Source organism: Fringilla coelebs, assembly GCF_963513975.1.
Source record: "Fringilla coelebs genome assembly, chromosome: 17".
In the NCBI taxonomy this organism is placed as follows: Eukaryota; Metazoa; Chordata; class Aves; order Passeriformes; family Fringillidae; genus Fringilla; species Fringilla coelebs.
The window spans coordinates 4253613-4275738 of NC_140043.1; the positions used below are offsets into that span (position 1 = coordinate 4253613).

General features: G+C 38.3%; 2 protein-coding genes across 2 annotated transcripts in view; one reads left to right on the forward strand and one right to left on the reverse strand.

Moving 5' to 3' along the window:
* Positions 1-389: 389 nt before the first annotated feature.
* On the reverse strand, positions 390-10920 carry RAB36 (RAB36, member RAS oncogene family; the record flags this gene model as incomplete). The annotated part of the gene is made up of 10 exons (XM_084217136.1): positions 390-515; positions 748-867; positions 1412-1502; positions 2498-2579; positions 3951-4002; positions 4590-4654; positions 6264-6365; positions 7008-7073; positions 9608-9696; positions 10852-10920. 10 exons carry the CDS (start codon positions 10918-10920, stop codon positions 451-453), a joined length of 801 nt encoding a protein of 266 aa, XP_084073262.1. The 3' UTR covers positions 390-450.
* Positions 10921-15333: 4413 nt separating this feature from the next.
* RSPH14 (radial spoke head 14 homolog) overlaps positions 15334-22126 on the forward strand; it is a gene marked incomplete at both ends in the record, with an annotated part of 70986 nt that continues 64193 nt past the window's right edge. The window contains 3 exons of the mRNA XM_084216986.1: positions 15334-15532; positions 16781-16883; positions 17058-17176. Of these exons, the coding sequence (XP_084073112.1) occupies positions 15334-15532; positions 16781-16883; positions 17058-17176 (421 nt within the window). The remainder of the gene's footprint in view (positions 15533-16780; positions 16884-17057; positions 17177-22126) is intronic.

Sequence of the window (22126 nt, forward strand, 5' to 3'; positions counted from 1 at the left end):
GTTTTAAAATACTTGGAATGCATAAAAGCAATCAGAGTTATTTTACACGATTGTTTTAAAAGGCAAAACTGCATTGATACCACCCTTCATTCTGAACTGCCATTTGTTTCCTGCTCTCACAAGAGAATGCCACTTCACTAGCTAAGACTTCTAGAGAATTATCAAAAAACAACACACTGAAATGACATAATTTTTGACTACAAGCCTTTTTGGCAGGCAGGTGAGCCCACGGCACTGGCAATGTCTTCTTGCATTAAGACAAGGATGCTATGTTTCAGGTTTACATAACAGTTGTACCACCCTGCACAGGGAGCCTGCAGCAGCAAGGGAACTCTCAGCAAGAAAGTTTGGGTAAGTTTTTCCTCCCTCATTTCTAAACTTAAAGCTCAGTATTTCTGGTTTGAGAGCATTGTTGCAGAGAAGTGTGGCACTTGCAGAAACAGTTGACAGTTAGCAGCAACTCAGGCTGACTTGAGCATCGTCTTCTGGAACTTTCATAATGTTCTTCTCTAGCTCTGTGGAAACAAAAAAGTTATAAAATCAACACACAAGAAATGATACCATCTGATATTAAGAGTAACAAAAGCTGGATGCAGGCCCAGTCACTCCTGTAGGCTAAAACCCAGGCAGACAATGATATGAATATGCTTGCAGGTGTTTGAAACTGGCTCCAATGCTTGAAAAACCTCCCCAGACCTTCGGACTATAAACAAGAAAAATGCACACAAAAAGCAAAACTCCACATACTGATGAGATTTCCTGCCCCAATTTGGGCCCTGTGCCCAGGAGTGCTCTCCAGCTCCTTTATCATGGACTGTTCAAAGGCCAAGGCAGCAACTCGAGAAAAGAATTCTTTGACATTTTCTCCTAGGAAACAAGACAGAAATGATGTGTTTTTATAAAGGCACATAGCAGATGATCAAGCATAACAAGCACATCTGTGAACAGCTGACTGTTCAATACTGGGACAGAACAGGCCTCTCCAACAATCTGTCTCCCATTCTGATCACTGCAGAAAGAATTTCTAATTTTCTTACTTTGGAATACTGTACCCTGTGCTGCACCTTTATTTTTAGCCAGCAACAGAGAGAATTCATTTTGTGGGGTAATCTTTTTCCATTGCAAACGCTGAGTAGTAGTGCACATGTGTATTTATGTAACTATCTATGAATTATACATGCTCAGATTCTGCAAAGCAGCTTGATTATTTCTTTCTGCATACACGACAGTGAAAGCACACATACAAACTCAAATAAAATCAGCCATTAATAAGCCTGAAGTTTCTTTTCTCATAGCAACAAAATACAAGAACAACAACAAAAAAACTGGCAGTGGGGGGATAATAAGTTCCTCCAACTCCAACATCAGCCCTCGTGGTTATGCTGGTTTTACATCCTTTGCAGTAATTTACCTGTTTTGGCTGAAACCGACCAGTACTCTGCCTGCATCTCCTTGGCAAAACGGATGGCATCCAGCTCTGTCCTTTCACACACAGCACCTGACTGGGCAAACAACATGGGACAGCTTGAACACAAGTGTGTCTGGGCTGGTAACAGCACACAGGCACTGCCATAGCACCTACACTGTGATGCTTCCAGTTTTCTCAGGGGTCTTTCTGACCCTGCCTCGACTCTGGCAATCAGACATGACTGCAAGAATGTTCAGCTATTTAGTACTGGCTTTAAATGGAAGTCTCCACTCAGCTCCCACAGCACTGAAACAAAACAAGAGTTAACAAGTGATCCTTGTATCTAACACATTCCCTGGTACAGGACTATCAAGTCAGTAGCCCAGTTAATGGTCTTTAAATCCTTGTCAGCCTATCATTCTCAGCAGAAGAGTTGCGGGACCAAGTAGTAAAAGAATAAACAAGTTTGTTTTCAAAGCTTTAAAAATCTTTTTTCTACAGAAAAACAAACACAGGACTGAGAATTGCATAGAGAGACTGCATTCACCCTGTTCTTTTGAAAATTATGTGATATACAATTAAGTAAGAAACCTTCCCTGTTCCTGAGTAATGAACACACCATTCTTTAAAAACCAATTTCCCTCTAATTTTTCCAATAGCTCTCTGAACTCTAATGCTCAGTTGTGAGTTTCTAGTTAGAATTCCATATTTCTAGGATTCATATCCAGCATGTCAGGCTTTCTGGCATAACAAAAATACATATAATGCTCTAAATTTCATACTGCAGTTATTTTAAATGGAGAGAAAGAAGAAAACCTATGAACAGTTACAGAACAACAACAAAACCTTCATAATCACTATGTTTGTTTATATATATATACTTGAAAAAGTCATGCAAGAAATATTTCACTAACTACCCATTTTTTTCAGAGTCTCTTCTTTAATTGGTTTCAAGTGGGCTGTTCAATTTACCTTTTAAGTTTTTCACTCAAGGTCTTTATTTCAATGACATTGTGCACGACTTGCAAAGGAGATCACTTGAGGAGCTAGGGAAAATCTGATTTCCTTATCTGCACTCAATTTACTTACCACCAAATCTTTTTTTGTTCCAACCAGAAAGATGAAGCTGGAATCTGGCTCATTCTCCCTCAATGCATCTTCTAACCACTGTCTGAAATACAAAAAAAAAAAAAACCCAAAAAAAATCAAATCAGTCAGAGAGAACAAGGAGTACAGGAGAATATGACAGATAAAAAGGTCACAAGAAAAGTGAGTGGAAGAACTTATGTGAGAGTATCAAAAGCCTTTTTTTCTAGACAGAGAGAGCAGTAGCTATTCCAACTCCTTTGAATACATGTCTCCCACTAAGGAAGAATCATACCCATGGCAGACTACAAATTCAACAATCACTTTAGCACCCAGAGAGGATATTTCTCAGTGTGAGGGTGAGGGCAAAGTTTGGTGCAAGATAAGAAATAAGAAAGCAACAAGCAACTGAAAAGGTATGAACCACATAGCAGGTTAGATACAAATGGGAATAAAGAGTGAAATAATCTATTCAGCATTATAAAACAGCTCCCTATGAAGGCTGTATGATTCTTGTCTCACAAGCTTTTATATTCTTGTTACTCTGGCAATCAAGTTTCTCTTGAGTCATCCAACACAAGTCAAGGAGGGAAGGGAGTGTGTGCATGTGTGGGAAATCAGGTTCACAGGCTTCAATTACTTTCAGCCAAGCAGAGACACTAATATATATATTATTTTACAAAGTCCTATGTAAATGAGCTAAGCACCATAGTACACATTCAAATAAGACAGAGTACAGGTTGTAAAGAAGTCTGTACCTGCATTACAGTCACAACAGCACGTTAGAAATACATATACTCTGAGCTGTGACAGCAGTGTGGATCATAGATCTAGGCAGGGTTTTGCAGCCTGCACTAAAAGTAGAATGAGTTTACTCATAGCAATTAGTGCATTGCTGTAACCAAATCATTACAGGGATCTGAACTAGTAAGTTTAGCTGTATCTACATATACTTGGAGTTTTCATTTTCTCTCCTCTTTTTGACAGCCTATCTCCCATTAGAATCAGAGAAACTGGAGGAAAAAATTTGGGATAACAGTGCACCTAAAAATGAAAGGCCCATGAGACATTATGCATGAGATGCATCTCATCAATTTTATCATTTACATTAGATTCCAGTCTGTTATTCTATTTATACCAAATGAAGTTAAAAAAAAGCTTTTGGAGTGCACTTCATCTTTTGCTGCATGTCTAGCTTTGGAAGGATCAAGCTTTTACTGAAGTGCCTCTCTCTCTGCACTGACTTTAAAGGAAGTCAAGTGTAAGCAGTTCGAATTTATGCTCTGCATTTTCTTCAGAAAAATCCCTCCCTATGTAATCCAAACTAGTAACTGTCATTTCTTAGCTCAATAGAAAATACACTCATGATCCAGCAAGCTCCTAACACCTACATATGGAAGGCAATTAAACCTGCTGTAAAAAGCTTTAAAAGATAAGCCAAAACACAGAAACTTACTTGGTGTGATCCAAAGTTTGGATATCAGCCAGATCAAACACTGTTATTATAACTGCAATAAAAGACAAGACCAAAAAAAAGGTAATTAAATTAGAAGTTGCATCAGAAGTCTCTCCAACCCTTCTTGTTAACAGAGAGAATGTTTATGTATAAGGTGTAAGAACAGATTTAACACATAGGAAGTGGAAGACTATCCATTTGCTCATTCCTTTTCTTTTTCTAGCACCCAATCAGACCTAAGTCCTTAGTCTTCAATGTTTTATCTATAGTCTGCAGTCTATAGTGCTATCAACCCTTTCATTTTGGGACCACAAATTACCACAGGATTGTCTCTTACCAAAGGGAAAGCCAGAAATATCCACTTCCAACTCCAGCATTAATCTCACCCAACCTCAAATTCTTTCCCCCTAGTCACAAGTGCCACTTTCTATCACTGCACCATCAGAACACTCAGAGCTTGCAGATGTGACAACACATCAAGTCATTAACTTCTTCATCCCTTCTTCCCTGCAACAATGGACAATCCATTCCACCACAGTGTGTCTATAGGTACCTTCCTGACCAGCATATATGGATATAGGTTGCTGTACCAGATACAGCCTCCCAACAAAAGCAGGATCAAATTAATATTGCTCTCACCCTCTGCTCCTCGGTAGTAAGCAGATGCAATGCACTTGAACTTCTCCTGACCTGCTGTGTCCCATCTGTGCAACGGGGGGAAAAAAGAAATTTCAGGTTAATGAAACCCAGGGTAACCTGAGTAAACACGTTAATGAAGCAGCAGACTGGTACAAGGCAGAGAAGAATGTGATACCAGGGAGGTGTCACCATCTGGAACATGTTATTCATTAACTACTGAGAGAAATACAGTAAAGCTCTATTAGTCAATGAAGACATGCAAACACCATTTTTACCTTTTCTTAAAAAATACTAATCATTTTGGGGACAATTCAAATATTTGTATTCTGCATGGTAATGTCCTTTCCTTAAAACATTTTGTTCTTTCACCTATGTAATTTGCAGGAATTTCTGGAGCAATCTAATTTTGTAAATTATCTGTGCTAATACTAGCTCAGTCATGTATTATCCCATGTTAGAATCTTGCAACTGCTAGATAAGATATCTGTCTCTACACTATAAATTAGAGACCTGCAGCTCAGTCTAGCAGGTACTAATGACACCATTAAATAAAATCAAGAATGCCCTGCTCATTAATGAACATGATATGCAGGGCAGCTACTGCCAGCACTACAGAGGTTTGGGTTTTGTTGTAGCCTCGTACTGCCAGTCACAGATACTTGCAAATATATCTTGTATGGAAATCTCTCAGCAAGAGGGGGCACTAGTGCTTATCATATGGAAATGTTCTACCCAGCTTCTGAAGACTTTGCAGATAATGCAACCTGACCTTATTGCTTCAGTTTGCAAAATGCTGATGCATGAGTCTGGATTTTTAGAGGGACTCAAGTTCCAAATAGATAGCACCTGGCAAAACTTCCCAAACACAATTACAGTGAAATCAGTGGGAAATGGATTTTTCAATAAATACCACAAGCCATCTATTTACATCAGTGATCTCAACAAAAAAAAAAAAGTGTTCCTGAGTAAAAAGGGTTTTAAAATTCATGCACTAAAATCTCTCATGCAAAGCATCTTATTTCTGCTCTAGGTCACACTACAGATGATTCCATAATGCCCTCTACAGAACAATGTTGCTGGCCACAACGGGACACCACTCCACAGATCCAAAGCAGGTGGAAGAAGGGCAGGATTCCCACTAGTCTGACAAGCAAATTTGAAAATCAAAGATATTACGTTCACATTCTAATAAAACCAGTCCAGCCTTTCTATGATTTAGGGATAATTAATGTTGAAATCGCTGGACACCTTATCATTAATTTCAATGACTGCAGGAATAAAACCCCCAGTAAAGCCAAGTTCAGTGCTCACTGCACCTACTAAAACTCAGATCACAGACTGGGGTTATACCAGCACTGGGGCTGTGACATAAAGCTTCCACTTCTCTTTCATGAATGTTGAGTAAAAGTGACAGAACTCCACTGAAATAGTGCAAGACATTCAAGATGAATTTTCATTTACAAGCTTGTAATATTTTTTTAGGCACGAGAAAGTCAAGAGTAAAATTTCTACCAAAACTGCAAGTCCAGAGACAGAATCTTTTCTTCAGATCACATTATTCTTTGTGCAATTGTATTATATTTTTTAAATCTTTATTCCACTACAGCCTGCAGCAATTCAAGCTCTGCTGAGACTGTACTCTGTGCAATGCTTAACCATGCTCTTTCAACTCACATCTGGAGGTTATATGGCATTCCAATTATCTCAAAACGTTCAATCTCAAAATCTACTCCAATGGTTGCCTTGTAGTCTCGGTCAAAATTATCTTTACAAAATCTGCAATTGAAAAAAAAAAAAGGAGGAAAAACTAGTAAGACAAGTACAAATAACTGCAAAACTAACACTGTCTAGGGTAAATTATGAAGAAAAGAAAAAACTAACTGTGGATTTGCTATATAATGTAGAAGCAGATATCAAAACAAAGACACTAACAAAAAAGAAAAGGAGATACTGTTTAACAAACTAGAAAGCACATATATCCAGTAACCTCTCAGGATAATATGAGACTCAGAATAAAACATGTCTGAGCTCTCAAGGGAGGTAAAGTATCTTCCAGTTTTAGTTACAAGGGAATATATTTTGGGTTGTAAATAATGACCCAAATGAAACCTAGACTCAGACACTGAAATTGTTTTCTAATTGTTTAGCCTTTAGACTGGATTCATTAGGTAAACACTGTATTGCATATTTGACTAGATAAAAACACCTAAGAATGTAACAAATACTGATTGAAGTGCTAGAGCACAACTTTTTGTGTTGATGTCTCATACTCTTGACTTCATTTAATAACAAAACCACAAAGTGCTGGTTCAAGTTCAAAGGAGAACCACGAAGCAAAGCTCTAAAGCCAGCAATGGAAACGTTATAACAGTTATCTGAGAAACAGGAGAATCAAACATCAGCCAAGATATAGCATACCTGTTGATAAGACTGGTTTTCCCAACATGCAGGTCTCCTACCACAACCACTTTGGATATTTTCAGCCTGTTATAAATATTTGAAAATATTACATAGTGTTAGAAGTAATTTCATAGTCTTCTTCAAAGAATTCTGATGTAGATCTTTAAATCACAAGTGAGGAGCACATGTACCTGTGACTTCAGTTTATCTGCATGCCACTGTGCTGCACGGTCTGAGTCTTTAACTGTGAGAAAGAGAGCCACCAAGAAACCAAACCCTTCTGGAGCAGAAATAATCCATTTCTTACTCTGTTTATTTTTTTCCCCTTAATTTCAATTCAGTAGAACAAATTTTATTCTATTAAAATTGCTTTGACTATAAGTATATGCATTTGGCATAATTCTTCTTCTTAAGTTTACACATAACACCATAGTGTATCTGCATCCTTTGCATTCCCATTTATCCCAAGTTTCTCATTGACTTTAATAGTACAAACAAAGCCCTAAGTGCAGAAATAAGAAATTGCTGATAATAAAAGAACCCATTGCAGAATGTGCCTCTGGGAAAAACAACCCACAAGGTTAGAGCCAATACATTTTCTGACTATCTGGAATAATATTAATCTGAACCTGGCTTTGTGCAAATAATCCTCTTTGCTCTGGGTCCTCCCACAGGATACAGCAGATGGGCTTTAGGTGACTCAGCCTGCATTCTTAAAATTGAAACTGTATCTCTTTTAGGAGATCCAGGTGGATAAGTGAAATTAAGTTCATTTGTTGACCTAAACTTGGATTGACATCCCCTGTGCAAATCGTACAAAAATGGCTTAAGAGGTTTAATGTTCTTTTCTATCAAGGAATGGCTTTTTAACAAAGGAGTTAATATTCTATTGAATACTATTACTGGTTACATCAACTTCCATGTGATGCTGATTCCAAATTATCTATTCTAAATAGCTGAAAAATTGATTGGTAAACTGCATAAATAATATTTCCAAAAAAGAAAAAAAAAGTTACATGTGCCAGTCAACATTAACTGGGTGACCACAGACCCCTGTGCTTCTAAATACTGTTACATAAAATGAAAATACTGAATAAAATCAACAATCTTAAGGGAAAAGCCAAGGAGTAAGTGATGGTTTAGAGGTGTGTGTTCCATTAATTTGTACTGGGGGGAAAAAACTCCCTAGATCAGACTATTTAACACAATGATGGACTGTCAGGAAAGTATTCAATAAAGCCATTAGCTGCTGAATTTATCAGACTAGCTTTCCAAAGGACAAAGAAATATTTTATTAGTTGGGGTAATGGAAAAGGAAAAGGTAATGGTTATTTCTGTCAAGCTTTACAAGTATTGAACAAAACACTCTGGCTGCCGTTCCTACCCCCATTCCACCAAAAACTACCAAAATGACCAAATAATAATCATATCTAGAAAGCAGTTAGAGAGAAGTAGTTTAATTCTATTCACAAAGACAAAACATATAGCTTTTTCATTGTACTCTGTTACCAGAATAAATTACATAGGGAGCTGGTTTACTACAGAAATTAAAAAAAAACCCTAATAACAAAAATCCCAAATGAATACAACTTGGAAATGGAAGGAAAAAACACCTCAATTCAATAAAGCCTGTCTTACTTGGAAAATTGTCCAGACACTTGTAACAAATTTACATGAAACTAAGATAGTGACTGTGTTGCTAAAAAAGGAATAAAGTCACTGATGTCTCTCAGGGTGACATATTTTCAGTTAATTTTTTTTTTTTTAAGCAAGACTCCCTAGTGAAATGAATATAAAGTTGCATTTAAAGATGGATATCATGACAGGTCTCATGTCAGCAACTCTAGAGGTGGAGGAATAGTGAGCTAATTGTCAGTATTCATAGGAGCTCCACTTTATGGAGGATCCTTCACATTGAAACCAGAAGCATTTATCACTAATATGAACAGCTATTTATTTTAACTGAATAATGACGACTTCAACACAGTTTAGCTTTCTTGCCTTGCTTCAGAGATTAAATCAGTAATAGTAACAGTTCTGGAGGAGAGATAATGCAGGGGGGAAAAACCAACTTCAAGATTATTAGTAGAGTATAAATCAGCTTATTCTGATTTTTAAATGCTATATATTTACCAGAATTTTGCTCCAGTTTAAGGGAACCTTTTAAGAGAACTTCTCAGCATGTATACTTCAAAAAGGCTAAAACCAGATTCCCAGATTTTTCAAGAAACTTAGAACTGCTGCCTTTATATCCCTGCAAAGCCTTTATTAACTGCTCCTTTGGAACACCTACAGAGAACACAGCAAGGCTGGATCTGTTAGATCTTTTGAACTAAGTGTTTATTTAAAAGGTGTTATTTAAAAGGTGTTAAGAACCTTTTCATTTCTAAACTACTACACCATTTTTTCAATGCTACCTATCCCAGCAGAAGAAGAGGCACTTGATTCATGTACTGTGGAACAGGTCAGAGAACTGCCCTGTGCAGGGGCTTAGCTGCCTTGAAACATACTGGAGTGAGGAATATGAGGAATGAGGGGAGGAAAGCCAATGCAGAAAGGAGGCTATAAAGAGCTTAAAGTACTTTGTTCCTTGCATACCTGGGTTATTACAAACTTACCCAGCTGTTCCAGTGCTCTGCTGACAAGCAGTCCTGACCTGTGCATGGAAGTGCTCTTTAAACTGCAGACAGGCTTCAGGTGTGTACCACTGAAAAGAGACAACAGCTGCTGGGACAAACTGGGTGATGGCTACTTGGCAAGAAGTCAAACTGGCAAGGAAAACCATCTAAAATGATTGTTCCCAGTGTTTGTCAAGAACAGGGTTATCCTGGCATGAGAAAAGGGGTAGGTTGGGTGAGAAGGCAGTAAGGTTTCCCCAGAGGTGTGTTTGTTAAAACTCCTTGGGACAACTCCATCCTTTGAGCGCCTGAGTGTCAGTGTCCAGCATTGCCTAAGCACCGGAATGGCCAAATCCATTTGCTCATCATTCTGTGCCACAGGAAGTGCCCTCAATGATCCCAACAATACAAGACACACAAGACAAACATGGATGGGAGGATACCACCAGCAAGTCATTATTACTATGAAGTGTTTTCAATCTTATATAAGTGTGAAGCACTCTTTTTATTACTAGCCCTTTAACTGGGAATTAGTTAAAAATGAGGAAAATATATTTTACCTTGCATTTGCTTAAAATCCCTGTGGTACTTTTCATAAAATTAAAAGCAAAATATGTGGCTGAGATCAAGAATGGCAAAAAAAGTGAACTGCCTTAAAAGGATCTTTTGAACAACTGAAAAAAAACAAGTGGTAATTCCTTGCCCTTCCCTGTCCTTAACTGTTCTATTATACTTCAAATACAAAAGTCTTTGGGGACATCAAAGGTATTTTGTCTCTGTTTCTACAGTGCCTGCCTACTACATTTGATCTACTGTATGGTTAAAGTTCTTGTACAAACAGAAAATTAAAATTGCCTCAAATTCTTTAACCAAAGACTTCTAATTAGATTTTTTGGCAAATTTAGTTTCAGCTCTGGTTCCTCTTTGCCCTCAGTGTTGGAGCTCTTATGCATATAATTATTACTGTTTTGCTGAAAAAACAAATATTGCAAGATAATACTTCTGTCACAAGAGTCACTTTTTGTAAATGTTAGAAACAAGAATGAGGATTTTTATTAATGAGATCAGCACTGAATGGGACTATGAGGTCACAAACTTTGAAAGAATCTTAAATAATTTGCAATTTTAACAGAAGACAATATGTGTACGCTAAATTAAATTAAAATACCATATTAGCACAACGGAAAGAAAGCTCAGTGTGGCAGGGGCTACATACTGTAACCAAAGGGATAAAAAATGCTTACCTTGGGAAACTGGGAGATTATTCTTTCTCTACTCACTGGGGGAACCAAATGCATTAGGCTGGACTTCATTCTCCAAGTTCAGTTAAATTCTACAAGTCTGAAAATATGTAAAGAGAAACACAGCATTCAGGAATTACCTCAATAAAGACTAACCAAGTTCTTGCAGACTTGTCATCCTTTTTTTCCTTTTTTTCTTTTCAGTACAACCGGTGGTTCTTCAACTCAGTTTGCAAGGAGGGAAAGCTGTTTCTCATGTACACAGGACCACCTCAGTGTGCACACCTGTAGTAGCAAACAGTGGCCTTCTGAAACTACAAGGCACCAACTCTAATTCCCTGGGAGGGCAGAGAATTGCTCACTTAATTCAAGCCTAGTGTTTGCAGTTCAGCCCTCAAAGGACTCTGCAGTGTTTAATATAAAAATCTTGCTCATCATTGTTTTAAATGCCTCTGCACTAAGTGCATTAATTAATGTTAGGGATCCTAGATTTCATGTGGTCAGAAGAAGGGAGGAAAGATGAAGCTGACACATATCTTGGCACAACATCAAACTTTCATCCAAAATCAGCTCAGAAAGAATGAAATCTGTCTGACATGAAAAAAAGAATAACGTTCACATGAAAATCACAAATGCATTCAGATGTCTCACCTGAGCTACATCAATTTGGTTATGTAAGGAAACCTCGTGGGCTGCTGGGGGAGGGGACCCTTATTAGGGTACTGATTTCTTACTGGCATTCAAAAGAACATTTCTAAAGGGAGCATTTTCATATTGTAACAAAGTCGAAGGAAGGACTCACCGAGCGGCAGCTGATGCAGAGGATTCCAGCCGCACAAGCAGCCCAGCCCCTGCTACGTGGCCATAGCAACAGGTTTGCAACAATTCCCTTCCTCCCCTTCTTCCACAGCCCGGGAAGGCGGCGATGCAGTAATTGAACTATACACAGAGCAGTAGTTTTAAAACAACAAACTCGTTTTAGTGGTCATACAGATTCCTTTGGTCAGAAACTGCTCCTCAATAAACTCAACAGTCCCTAATCCTGAATAAGGCACCAGTTCCATTTTGTTCAAAGATTGTTGTATACATGGATACAAAGAGCAGGATTAACCTATTAGACAAAAAACCAATGGAGTGGGGAACTGTTACAGTGCTAATATTAAGCATGGCAGCAATTATAAAGAAACTCCCAAGGGATTTCTTCAGCATTTCAACTTGATTTCATCTCAGTTTAAAGTCAGAATGCGCATGCCACTAATGAGACATTCTGAATTATATAAATGTCTTTCTACTCATTAATAATCTTGCTTTCTAATGCACAAAACACCAAAGACAAGGAATAAGAAATTACACAGCCATTTTGCATTACCTAAGTTTTGTCAATTAACTCATTAATTTAGACAGTATACAACTTAGGATGCTAAAAAATCTTGCTAAGTATTTTATTAGGATTTAAATTTTCAACTTTCAGGAGAAAACAAAGCTCTCCCATTCTAACAGTCATATTTTGATAAAGGAAGAGGTTTTGAACCAGGAGACAAACCTCTCCCACTTCTGCAGCAGACTAAAAATGTTAAAGGGCATATCAAAGCAGACCAGTAATTTTAAACAGTGAACAAATACAAATACAGAAGAAAAAACCCCAGAGTTGTATCTTACAAGCACACATAAAGAATAATGCTTAAGAAAAACACCTAGTACACTACCCAGAATTAATGTTTTATTCTCCTCCACAGGAAATTGCTTTCAAATCACTTCAGGCACGAATATGACCTCAACTGTACCAAGACAGCCACTTCCCCACAAAGAACCCAGATTTGTAGCTGATGGGTTATTCACCAAAGAAGGGGACATTACTCATTCACCAAAGAAGGTGACAGCATTTATCTGTTACCCTTTGGAGAGTTCTACTTATGCTACTTGTGACCATATAAACCTCGAGAGGCCTAGACCCTTGTTCTGGTGTGCTCCTGCCCTTCTGGCCAGCTTGAATGATTTTATAGCAATATTAATATCTTAATTAATGTCAGAACTATTAGTATAGTTCTGAAAACAAGAACTCCACAAGTTGGTAAGAGTTTCAAACACTAACTTGCTTCCTGCTTGTTCTAGTTGTAGTTCAACACCTCCCAAGCATGGTAAACACTTGTCATGTGTACACAGATTGACTCAGTGCTCCTCTCCTAGAGCTCTTTCACAAACTAAGCTACAAAAACCACAGTTCAACCATCTCTGTGAATGCAAAGTACAGGAGGGACCAAGGCAACCACATAGATATATTTCGAAACTGAGAGGCCATCTTCACTTACACTTGATGTATTTAATCTAAATCTCACACACACATAAGCATATCCCAACTTACCACATCAACAAATAAGACACACCATTACAGGAAAAGAATTTAAGAAATAAAAAGCTGCTAAACATACTGAGAATGATGCATATTTTCTCTTCTTAAAGAGCTGAAAGGGGATTCAGCAGCAGGGAACACAGTGTCTCCATGGCATCACAACCCTCCTTATCTCAACATTGCAAGAACAGTAGTGCCAGCAGCTTCTGTGGACAGACAAAGGATATGAGGAAGGCATACATAAAATGTTAACGTTATGACCACTAACAAAATCAGTATTCCAAGCTGCAGTGAAGGACAAGACAGAAAAACTCGCACCAAAAGCAGAGGTAACAATGAGGGACAAGTCTCTGATTTGGTCCTGCTCTTTCTATGCTGGGAAAAGTTCCTGTTCTTCCCATGGAAATCAGGTGAACTTTTAGAAGTACATAGTGGAAGTCTAATCTAATTCAGGTAAATCACCTGTAAAGTAAATAATCAGCTCTAAAAGGTTGCAGAAAAATGAATCCTTCCCTTTTTAAAGTAGCAATTTTTCTTTTATGGATTTTGAAGATCAACAAACCAGAACCTATTCCTGTGATGCATTTTAATCCGGCTCATCAGAATTACTTTGGATTTGTAAAATCCTTTTTAAGAACTTTGATTATTACAATTGTTACTCAGACATAATGAAAAACATCTCAATGACTTCACTATCTGCACTATCCTTTTATAGCACAAGCTGTTCAGAGTTTTTTTCCTGATGCCAGATAACATCTGACAATCCAGAACACCCTTAAATTGTGCCACAACATTGCAATGATCGTTCTTCCCGTGCACCTTCGTCTGAACAGTTATATGGAACTAAGTAGTAATGGAAACCCTCACTACACATTCTAACTGTTCATAGTGACATTCTGGAGAAGATTAGGGAAGAAAATCTAGTCCAAAACTACTGGGGTCCCTTGCACCCCAAGGCACCCGCCTGCTGTATTTCTGCCCTTTACTCGACCACCATTTTGTTCGCTCGGAATTTTCCTCGATTTTGTTCAAGTAAAACTACTTTGAAAACAGGGGGCGATGAGAGACACTCCACCCTTCAGCAGAGAACCGAGGCAGAACGGCCGCCACTCGGGGCCCTCACGGCGGCACCCCCGTCCCCTCACGGGTCCCCTCGGCGGCCGCGCCCCCGCCACGCGCCACGCCGCCAACTACGCCATTGACGTAACTCCCTCAGCGCGGGCGCTGTCAAACGCGGTGCTCACGCTGGTGACGCAGCCGGACCCGGGGCTCGGCGGCGTTAGTCGCTATTCGCGAAGAGGCGCGTACGCAAAGAGCGGGCGCTGTGGCAACCGGGGCACGCGCGCGCTGAGGGGCGGCCGGCGCTGAGGGGCGGGAGCGGGGGCTCGGTAATGGCACACGGCGCCTTCGATTATTTATTTAGTTATTTCGTTTGCCTTGAAGGGAGAAGTGGAGTTGTTTAGAGGCTGTTTTAACTTTTGGGTTTGTGTTTGCTGTTAGCAGTTTTCAATATTGGAGGTCGTAGTATTCAATCAGCTGCGGCCCTTTCCGTACTGAGGGAAGAGCCGGGGGGGGGGGGGGGGGGCGGGGAGCAGCCCTCACGTATTCTATCAAACGTTACCTATTTCTGAGGGCAGGTTTTAACCAGATTCCTTTAAAATGCTTCTTTTCTTTTTTTCTTTCTTTTTTTTTCCCCCTTTGGGAAAAAAAGAGCTATTTTTAATTTTATTATTTTGAGTCCTCTCCGATTTTGGGCATTGGGCTGGCATAGAGCTACCTGGGTTCACTTTGAAGGGTTCGCTCGAACCCTTTAAAAAGCATTCCCTTTATCAATTTTAACATCTTTCTTTGAAATTTTGAGCTTTCTCTCTTTTTTTCTTTACAGTGTTCAGTGAGAATTAAACCAGATTAAGACAATTCAGCAGATGAACACACATTAGTGCTGATGATGCACGATTCCAGCCTCTTTCACAGCTTCCTGATGGTGTATGCTTGCTAGAAGGGCTCCTTGGGGACACAGAGCACTGTCTAAAGTCAGTAGGTGTCTTTATGGTACATTATCTGCCCAGTCACCGAGTACAGCCATTTGGAACTATTTTTAGGGATAGGGAGAATCTTTCTCAGGAAGATTTGGGATGGCACAACCTCGTATCTCAGCCTACCTTCCCCCTGATATCGACCCCACCAAAGCTGCTCTGGCCTTTGGGAGGCGAGCCCTTCCCAAGCTGAATGAGGAGTTGCAGTCTCCCGAGCTGCTGACGCAGCAGCGGGCGCTGGTGGCTCTCTGCGATCTGGTCCACGATCCAGAAAAAGTCTACCAGGCAATAGCATTAGGTAAGTGGTGTGTTCTCAGTAGCTCTGACACAGTGGGGGCAGGCTGAGGGGGCAATCCCACTTCACTTTCTTCCATTACCTTTTCCTTACAATATCTTTGATGATGCAAGATGCCCAAGAAAAAATTCCTGTTTGTTTTACCTTAGAAAGGTAAAGAATATTATAAGACCATATACATGACAGTTATTATCATCACTTTAGGATTCATCACAGGCTCACTGTAAGTTTTATCAACCCCTAAATACAAAAGTAGGGCAGAATCTTTCTTTCTATAGAATCACAGAATTGTTAAGGTTGGGAAAGACTTCTGAGATAATCCAGTTCAACTGTTAACTCTGCCCTGCCATGGTCACCACTAAACCATGTCCCCAGACTTTATTCCAATTTTAGCTAATTCCTAACATAGGCTAATTAAAAAACCCCGCCTAATTAGTTCAAAGTTAGAACCCCTTCACCATCATCGCCCACTTGCCTGGAATTTAATGAGAAATCAGAAAAGAAAGGAACATGACCAAATTTATCTTACTCATCAGGACTACGTGTGGCCACCACTTATTTTGAAAGCCTGGAAGAATCCTGAGTTTTCATTTTTGAGGGGGAAAAAACCCTAACCACAAGTTTATTATTGCAAATTTTAGCAGTCTGTGGTATATCTACATAGCTCTTTATGTAATAACAAAAAAATCCCTGTTTGCTACTGCTTTTTTCTCCATTTACTTCCTTTACATTTTTTTCCTCTCATAAAAGAGACTAGTCATGTTCAAAATTTATTAAGTTAGTGTTTGATGAACAGTTGATTGCCAAAGCAACGTGAGATTGTTGTTAGTTTGGGGTTGTTAGGTTTTTTGGCTCTGCTGAGTGCCATATGTGCATATGCAATCATTAATGGTTCACCACATTTATTTCTGTTCAAAAAAGACAAGGGAGTGTCAATCCTGCAAAAACATGCTTTTCTAAAGACATCAATAGCTCTACTGTCTTATTTTTAGTTATGTCACTTTATATTTGCAGGATTAGGATTTAACTTGATAAGGAGTCAGGAGCTTGTTTGTAGCGTGACATTTTTGGCAGTAGGCCTTGAAATTTGAAAGTTTCTTCCTTACTTGAGATATGACAATGAGAATTTCACTGTCAGGACAAGCTGAAAATTCTGAGGCACTTCAAATTGTGAGATAAACAATGAATATTGCTATTTTCAAATTAATGCTGGAAGTAGAAAATGTTAAAATAAATTCTGATGTCTCATAGGATTCTTGGACAGCCTGAAGGCTTTGCTGGTGCATCAAGACCAAACTGTCCGGCAGAAAACCACAGAAGTTCTCTCTGTAATGGCTTTGCACAGTATTGGCAGGTGGGTGCAATTCCCAAGTTTCCTGAACCCTGTGGGAAGTGATGTTTCAGTGAGAAATAAGAACAGTTTTGTCAGACAGATGCAGCATAAAGAAGAGCAGTGAGGATTAAATATCTCAAACATATACAAGTTTTATTACATTGTGTTAAATCCGTTCTCCGTTGTTGTTTTTAGGGAGGGGCTAATACGAAGAGGAGTCATTTCTGCCCTCACTGGGCTCCTGGATGATCCAGTAGATATCTGTCGGAAGAACACCCATCAGATTTTTGACAGGCTGGCAAGATTACCTGAAGGTAGGAGGCTTTAAGCAGTTAAGTATTCAAGTAGACAACACAGAGAGGAAATCAGGTAAATTCACCTATGCTCCAGATTTAATTTATTCCTTTTCTCTTGAAACTCATATTTAAAAACAGTATCTTGTCTATTTTTGCTCATCTTCATTTTCCTTAGTTAACTTAGGTTTTCTGCAAGTTAAGGCTACCTGCTCAAGATACAGTGCACTGCATGCTTAAATTGGTATTTCAGAATCCTGCATCAAAATTTCACTTTTTCCCTTCTGTTCAAGGTGTGGATCAGCTGTTTATCACAGTGCATTAGTTTCATAAGTGTTTTAATCTGAACATTAGTCTTAAACTTCTCTTCCAGTTGATAAAAATCACAATTTTTAAAATAAAATTTCAGTAGAAACGATCCGTTAAAAAACCATGCTGTTTAAATTCATAGCAAAGTATATTGTCTGAGAAATTCAGTTTCACTACTGATGCTTGAAAAGAATTAAATGAATGCTTAGAGCCTTGCTAACTGTACAAGAATTCTAAAAAAATCTAAAGATGTATTTTTACATGAGAGCAGTCCTTTTTTAAGTCTTCAATAATTCCAATCACATGAAGGATATTAATATGTTGGGCTAAAAAACTTTGTGAACATCAGTATGGAAAAGTCTGTAAAAGCAGCTCTGAGAATTATTCTTGGAAAAGGTGGGTTTTTTCAAGTCATGTATTCTGTTTATTTATATTAAAAATATAATGTATCTATAAAGATATACATGCCTGTATTTAAGGACTGGGAGATAAATCCTGGAGCAGAATTGTGTCAGTGTAAAATGGACTCACATACAGAGGCCAATTTAAAAGTAAAACGAAAAGGTGCAAAACTTTCTGCTATGAGACAATTTGGGGAAGTATCAAGAATAACCACAAATATTTCCCAATAAGTAGGAAGAGTCACAAGGCCTGATGTAATTCATTTGACATATTACAGATACAGAAATAGTCTTTGCTTGCTAATTCAGCCCTTTTCAGCTAGCCAAGAAACTGTCTTTCTCTTTGCATTCACTTCTACACCTCACATCCAGAAAATGAGGTAGGAAGTTGTCCTAGGGTAACAGGTGTACCTTGGATCAGCTGGAGGAGGTCAGTAACTACTGCAGCACTCCACAGCTCCGTTTGTGCTGTTCTCTAGAGCTGAGGTAATTTGCAGGGCCAATAAAGCAACGTGCTCTGTGCTAGACAAAAAGGAACAGAAGCTGGACATGCCCTTGGCATGAAGAGTAGCTGTTTTAACTGGGAAGTGGTCAGTGACTCCAGCTAGCTCTGTGCCAAGCCACCTGGTCTTTCTCCAAAAAGGAGTAATTTAGGAAAATGTGGTTATTTTGAGCAAATCCACTTACAGAGTGTTTTTGATTCCTAAATTTTAAGGATGTGTACCAGTATCTTCCAGGAACTGTGGGATAGTTAAAAACAAAAAGGTAGGAGAATGAACAAAGGAGTAACATTTCCAGAATAAGCAACAACTTAGTGAAAAAAAAAATAATGGGCAGAAGAAAGACAAAAATAGATAGATATATATGTTCAGTAGAGGATAGAAGAGGGAGAAGGGCCATCAGGAGGAGAAAATGAGGAACATTAAAGAAATTAATAACAAAACTTCCTCTCTATAAAAACAATTCGTTGACATATATAATACTTGATAATGTTAGTGAAAGGGTGTTATGCAATGATAAATGACCTCGGAAATAGCAACTGCAAAAATAGTCCTAGGAAAAAGTATCTTTCATTACGGTGTGGCTAACACTGGAAAGGTTTAATAATTCTTACCCATTACCTATCCTGTCATTTATGGGTACTTCATCCTTTTAGGCAAAAATTGAGGTGGAATGGATGGGGTGATGGATTTTTAAGCTTGTCAGAACCTCTGTTTGGGAAGAGCCCAAGAGATAACATTTCTCCTACACTGCTGACTCGTAGTGTCTCCACTCTTTCACCCTTAAAAAATCATAACTAATTGAATGTGTGGATAAGGACTCTTTAAGGATACCTTTTTCCCTTCAAAACTTGTTTTGCTGTATGGAGTGCAAATGCTGAAAGGACAGATGGCATTCTTACTGCAGCAGATGGGACATCTCTTCTGTGAATGTCATTGTTGCCCAGGTGAAGTGAAATCCCAGCTGTATTAATGCAGCTCTTTCAGGTGGCAGGGCACTGCATCACTGATAAACCTGAGAACTGAGAAAATAGATGCAAATTTATTGCATGATTTATCCACGTGGATGACTAAGAGTCAAGGGATTTAATTTCAGCACCTGTCTTCAGCCAACAGATTTTTTATTTCTAACTTTGCTATGCCTCAGTTTTCTTATACAATCAGAATTTTTTGTAAAGAAAACTCTGTATAAAACATAATTTATTTTAACATCTTGAATTCTTCAGAGGGAAAACAGAGTAACCAATAATTACTCAGAATACTAAAAATCAAAAACATCATAGGAATTAAATGATTAGAGAGTTAATAGCAAGAAATTGCTATTCAGAAAACATGATTATGTGACCTGATTATTTAAACATAATTATTTACTTATTTGTTCCTCCCCATGCCTCTGATTTTAAGTCAAGTAGGAGCACAGGTGGTGCTTCACTTTCATTTCTCCTTTCCAAGATAACTTTCACATTTCCAATGAGGACTGGAACTGGCTGCTTTCCTTTAGAAATCCCCTTGGGCTTTGTTAAAATGTCCTAGGTTCTCCACCTCATCATCTCTAATACTTATGGTAGAAATACCTTCTTAGCTGAATAAAAATTTGGGTTTTAATATAAATTTGCATATTAATATTTTAATATGCAAATTATGTGTTACCCTCCTGATAATTGATTCCACTTTTGGCTTTATCCAGCTTTCTTACCTCGAAGCTGTACTGTAATGAATGCTGGCATTTTCTTGTCTCTTCTTTCACTAATCTGAATAGGCCACAGTCCAATGAAAGAAAGAGGTGAAGGAGACACAACATCTAATAGGCCATTCATTGGAGAGGGAGCCCTGACTCCCTTCCCACCTTTTCCACAATTCAGCTGCCTAATAATTGGATATTATATGTAAAAAAAGCAAATTAGACTAGAAATACTGCACAATTTCCCAGGTAAATGATAGCAATTTAATAGCAAACAAAGCTTAGAGGAACTTGTACTAGCAATTACTGTATAAAGATTTTAGTGAATTTGCCAAGCCAAGCAGCCTGAGTGCAAATATCCCAAGCAGGCAGCAGCTCCTTACTGCAGGTGAGACCTAAACACTCTCTGTGTGCCTTTATATCTTGAAGGCACAGCCTCATTTGCTCCTTTGCCTCTCCTCTTCAGGTGTAACAGGTGGCAGGGAATGCTTAAAGGGACCCCATGTCTTCAATACAGGGATAAAATATCTTGTTCAAAATTAGGAAAAAGTGTTAACCAGTCAAGTGACTCTTGTAACACTATTTAATGAACACACTATAGACACATTCAGTATCATTTGAATTATTTATTTTTGAAGTGGACAATTTAAATGTTGATGTTCTTCACCATTTTGTTTTAATTTTCTTAGAGCCCTTGGCTGAGATTTCTTGCACTAATTCATAGTACATAAGGGGAACAAAAGTAGAAGGTGATTTTCCAGTGTGCATGTGTGTCTGTGTCTCTGTGTACGTATGTGCTTTACAGTTATCAAACATTTATTTACACACCAACTTTACACTGATGTCTTTAAGAAGTCTTTTCTATGGCAGGGGAAAGAACCAAATGACCAAAGACTTAGGTCTATATAATCCATATGAGATTTTCCAGTGTAGTCCCACAGAGCTTCTTATGCATTCAAACTTTTGCAGGAATGTTACTCCATCCAGTAGTGTTTCTTTATGAGATGAAACCTGGAGCTGAGGATTGCATCTCTTCAGTTTCCTTAACTTCACTAAACTGTAAATAATTTAAATTATTAAATTGAAATAACAAGACATTTAGTTATTGTTCATGTCGCTCATCTTTAACCTTCTAATAACACATCACATTTTAAAAATAATTTTAAAAACCAACAAAAAAAGACTTTTGAGGTTATACACTACACAATCTCCATGGCTCCTGCTTCTTGGGAAATCTGTTATAATATTACAATACCCAGAAGGTATTTGGAGCAGTGGAACAAATTGTCCGTTGGCAACTTTCACGTTCAGCAATCCAGACACTACAACAATAATTTAAAAAATTGCTTTGTGATTTATTTTTTTAATCTGTATTAAAAAAGGAACACTAACCTACTTCTTAAATATAATTTGGTTTTTCATGAAACACCACAAGATTTGGCAAAAAAAGATGGAAAAGAAGACTGTTTTGATGTATAAAACTCCTTAACAGTAGAAGAAACACCGACCTTAATTTGGCCTATTCAAAGATTCATTTCATGTAGTTTTGCTGCATATTTGAAGCCAGAAAGAGCAGAAAGAGCTGCTAGTCAGTTAGGAACTCACAAAACAGTTGCGCACCAACAATTCCTTTAATAGGCAAGGTGTCCATGAGAAACAGTAAAGTAAAGCAGAGGTGTGTACATAGTATATGCTGAGAGTCATGTGCATGTGCATACATGATGGATGTGTACATACTCTTGACTGTGGATACCAATAGTGTGGGTGCATGCCCACTCTCTACAGATTTAAGAAGTATTTTGCTTAAACTCTCTCATTCAGTAGCTTCTGGTTTGAACTAGCTTTTCTCCCCAACACAAGCATTCTGCTCCCCACCCTGCAAACAAGTTCATCTGTCACTCACCAGATTTATATTTTTTATGTCAATAAAACTTTAGGACAACTGGATGAAGAGTCATTTCTTACACAGAACATGACAACACTCTCACTGTAGGAAATGAAATGAAACAAATGGAATAAAAGTGCAGTGATTGTGGTGAAACATCTCCACAGAGTTTGGCCTCAATCTCTTTTTTTGTTT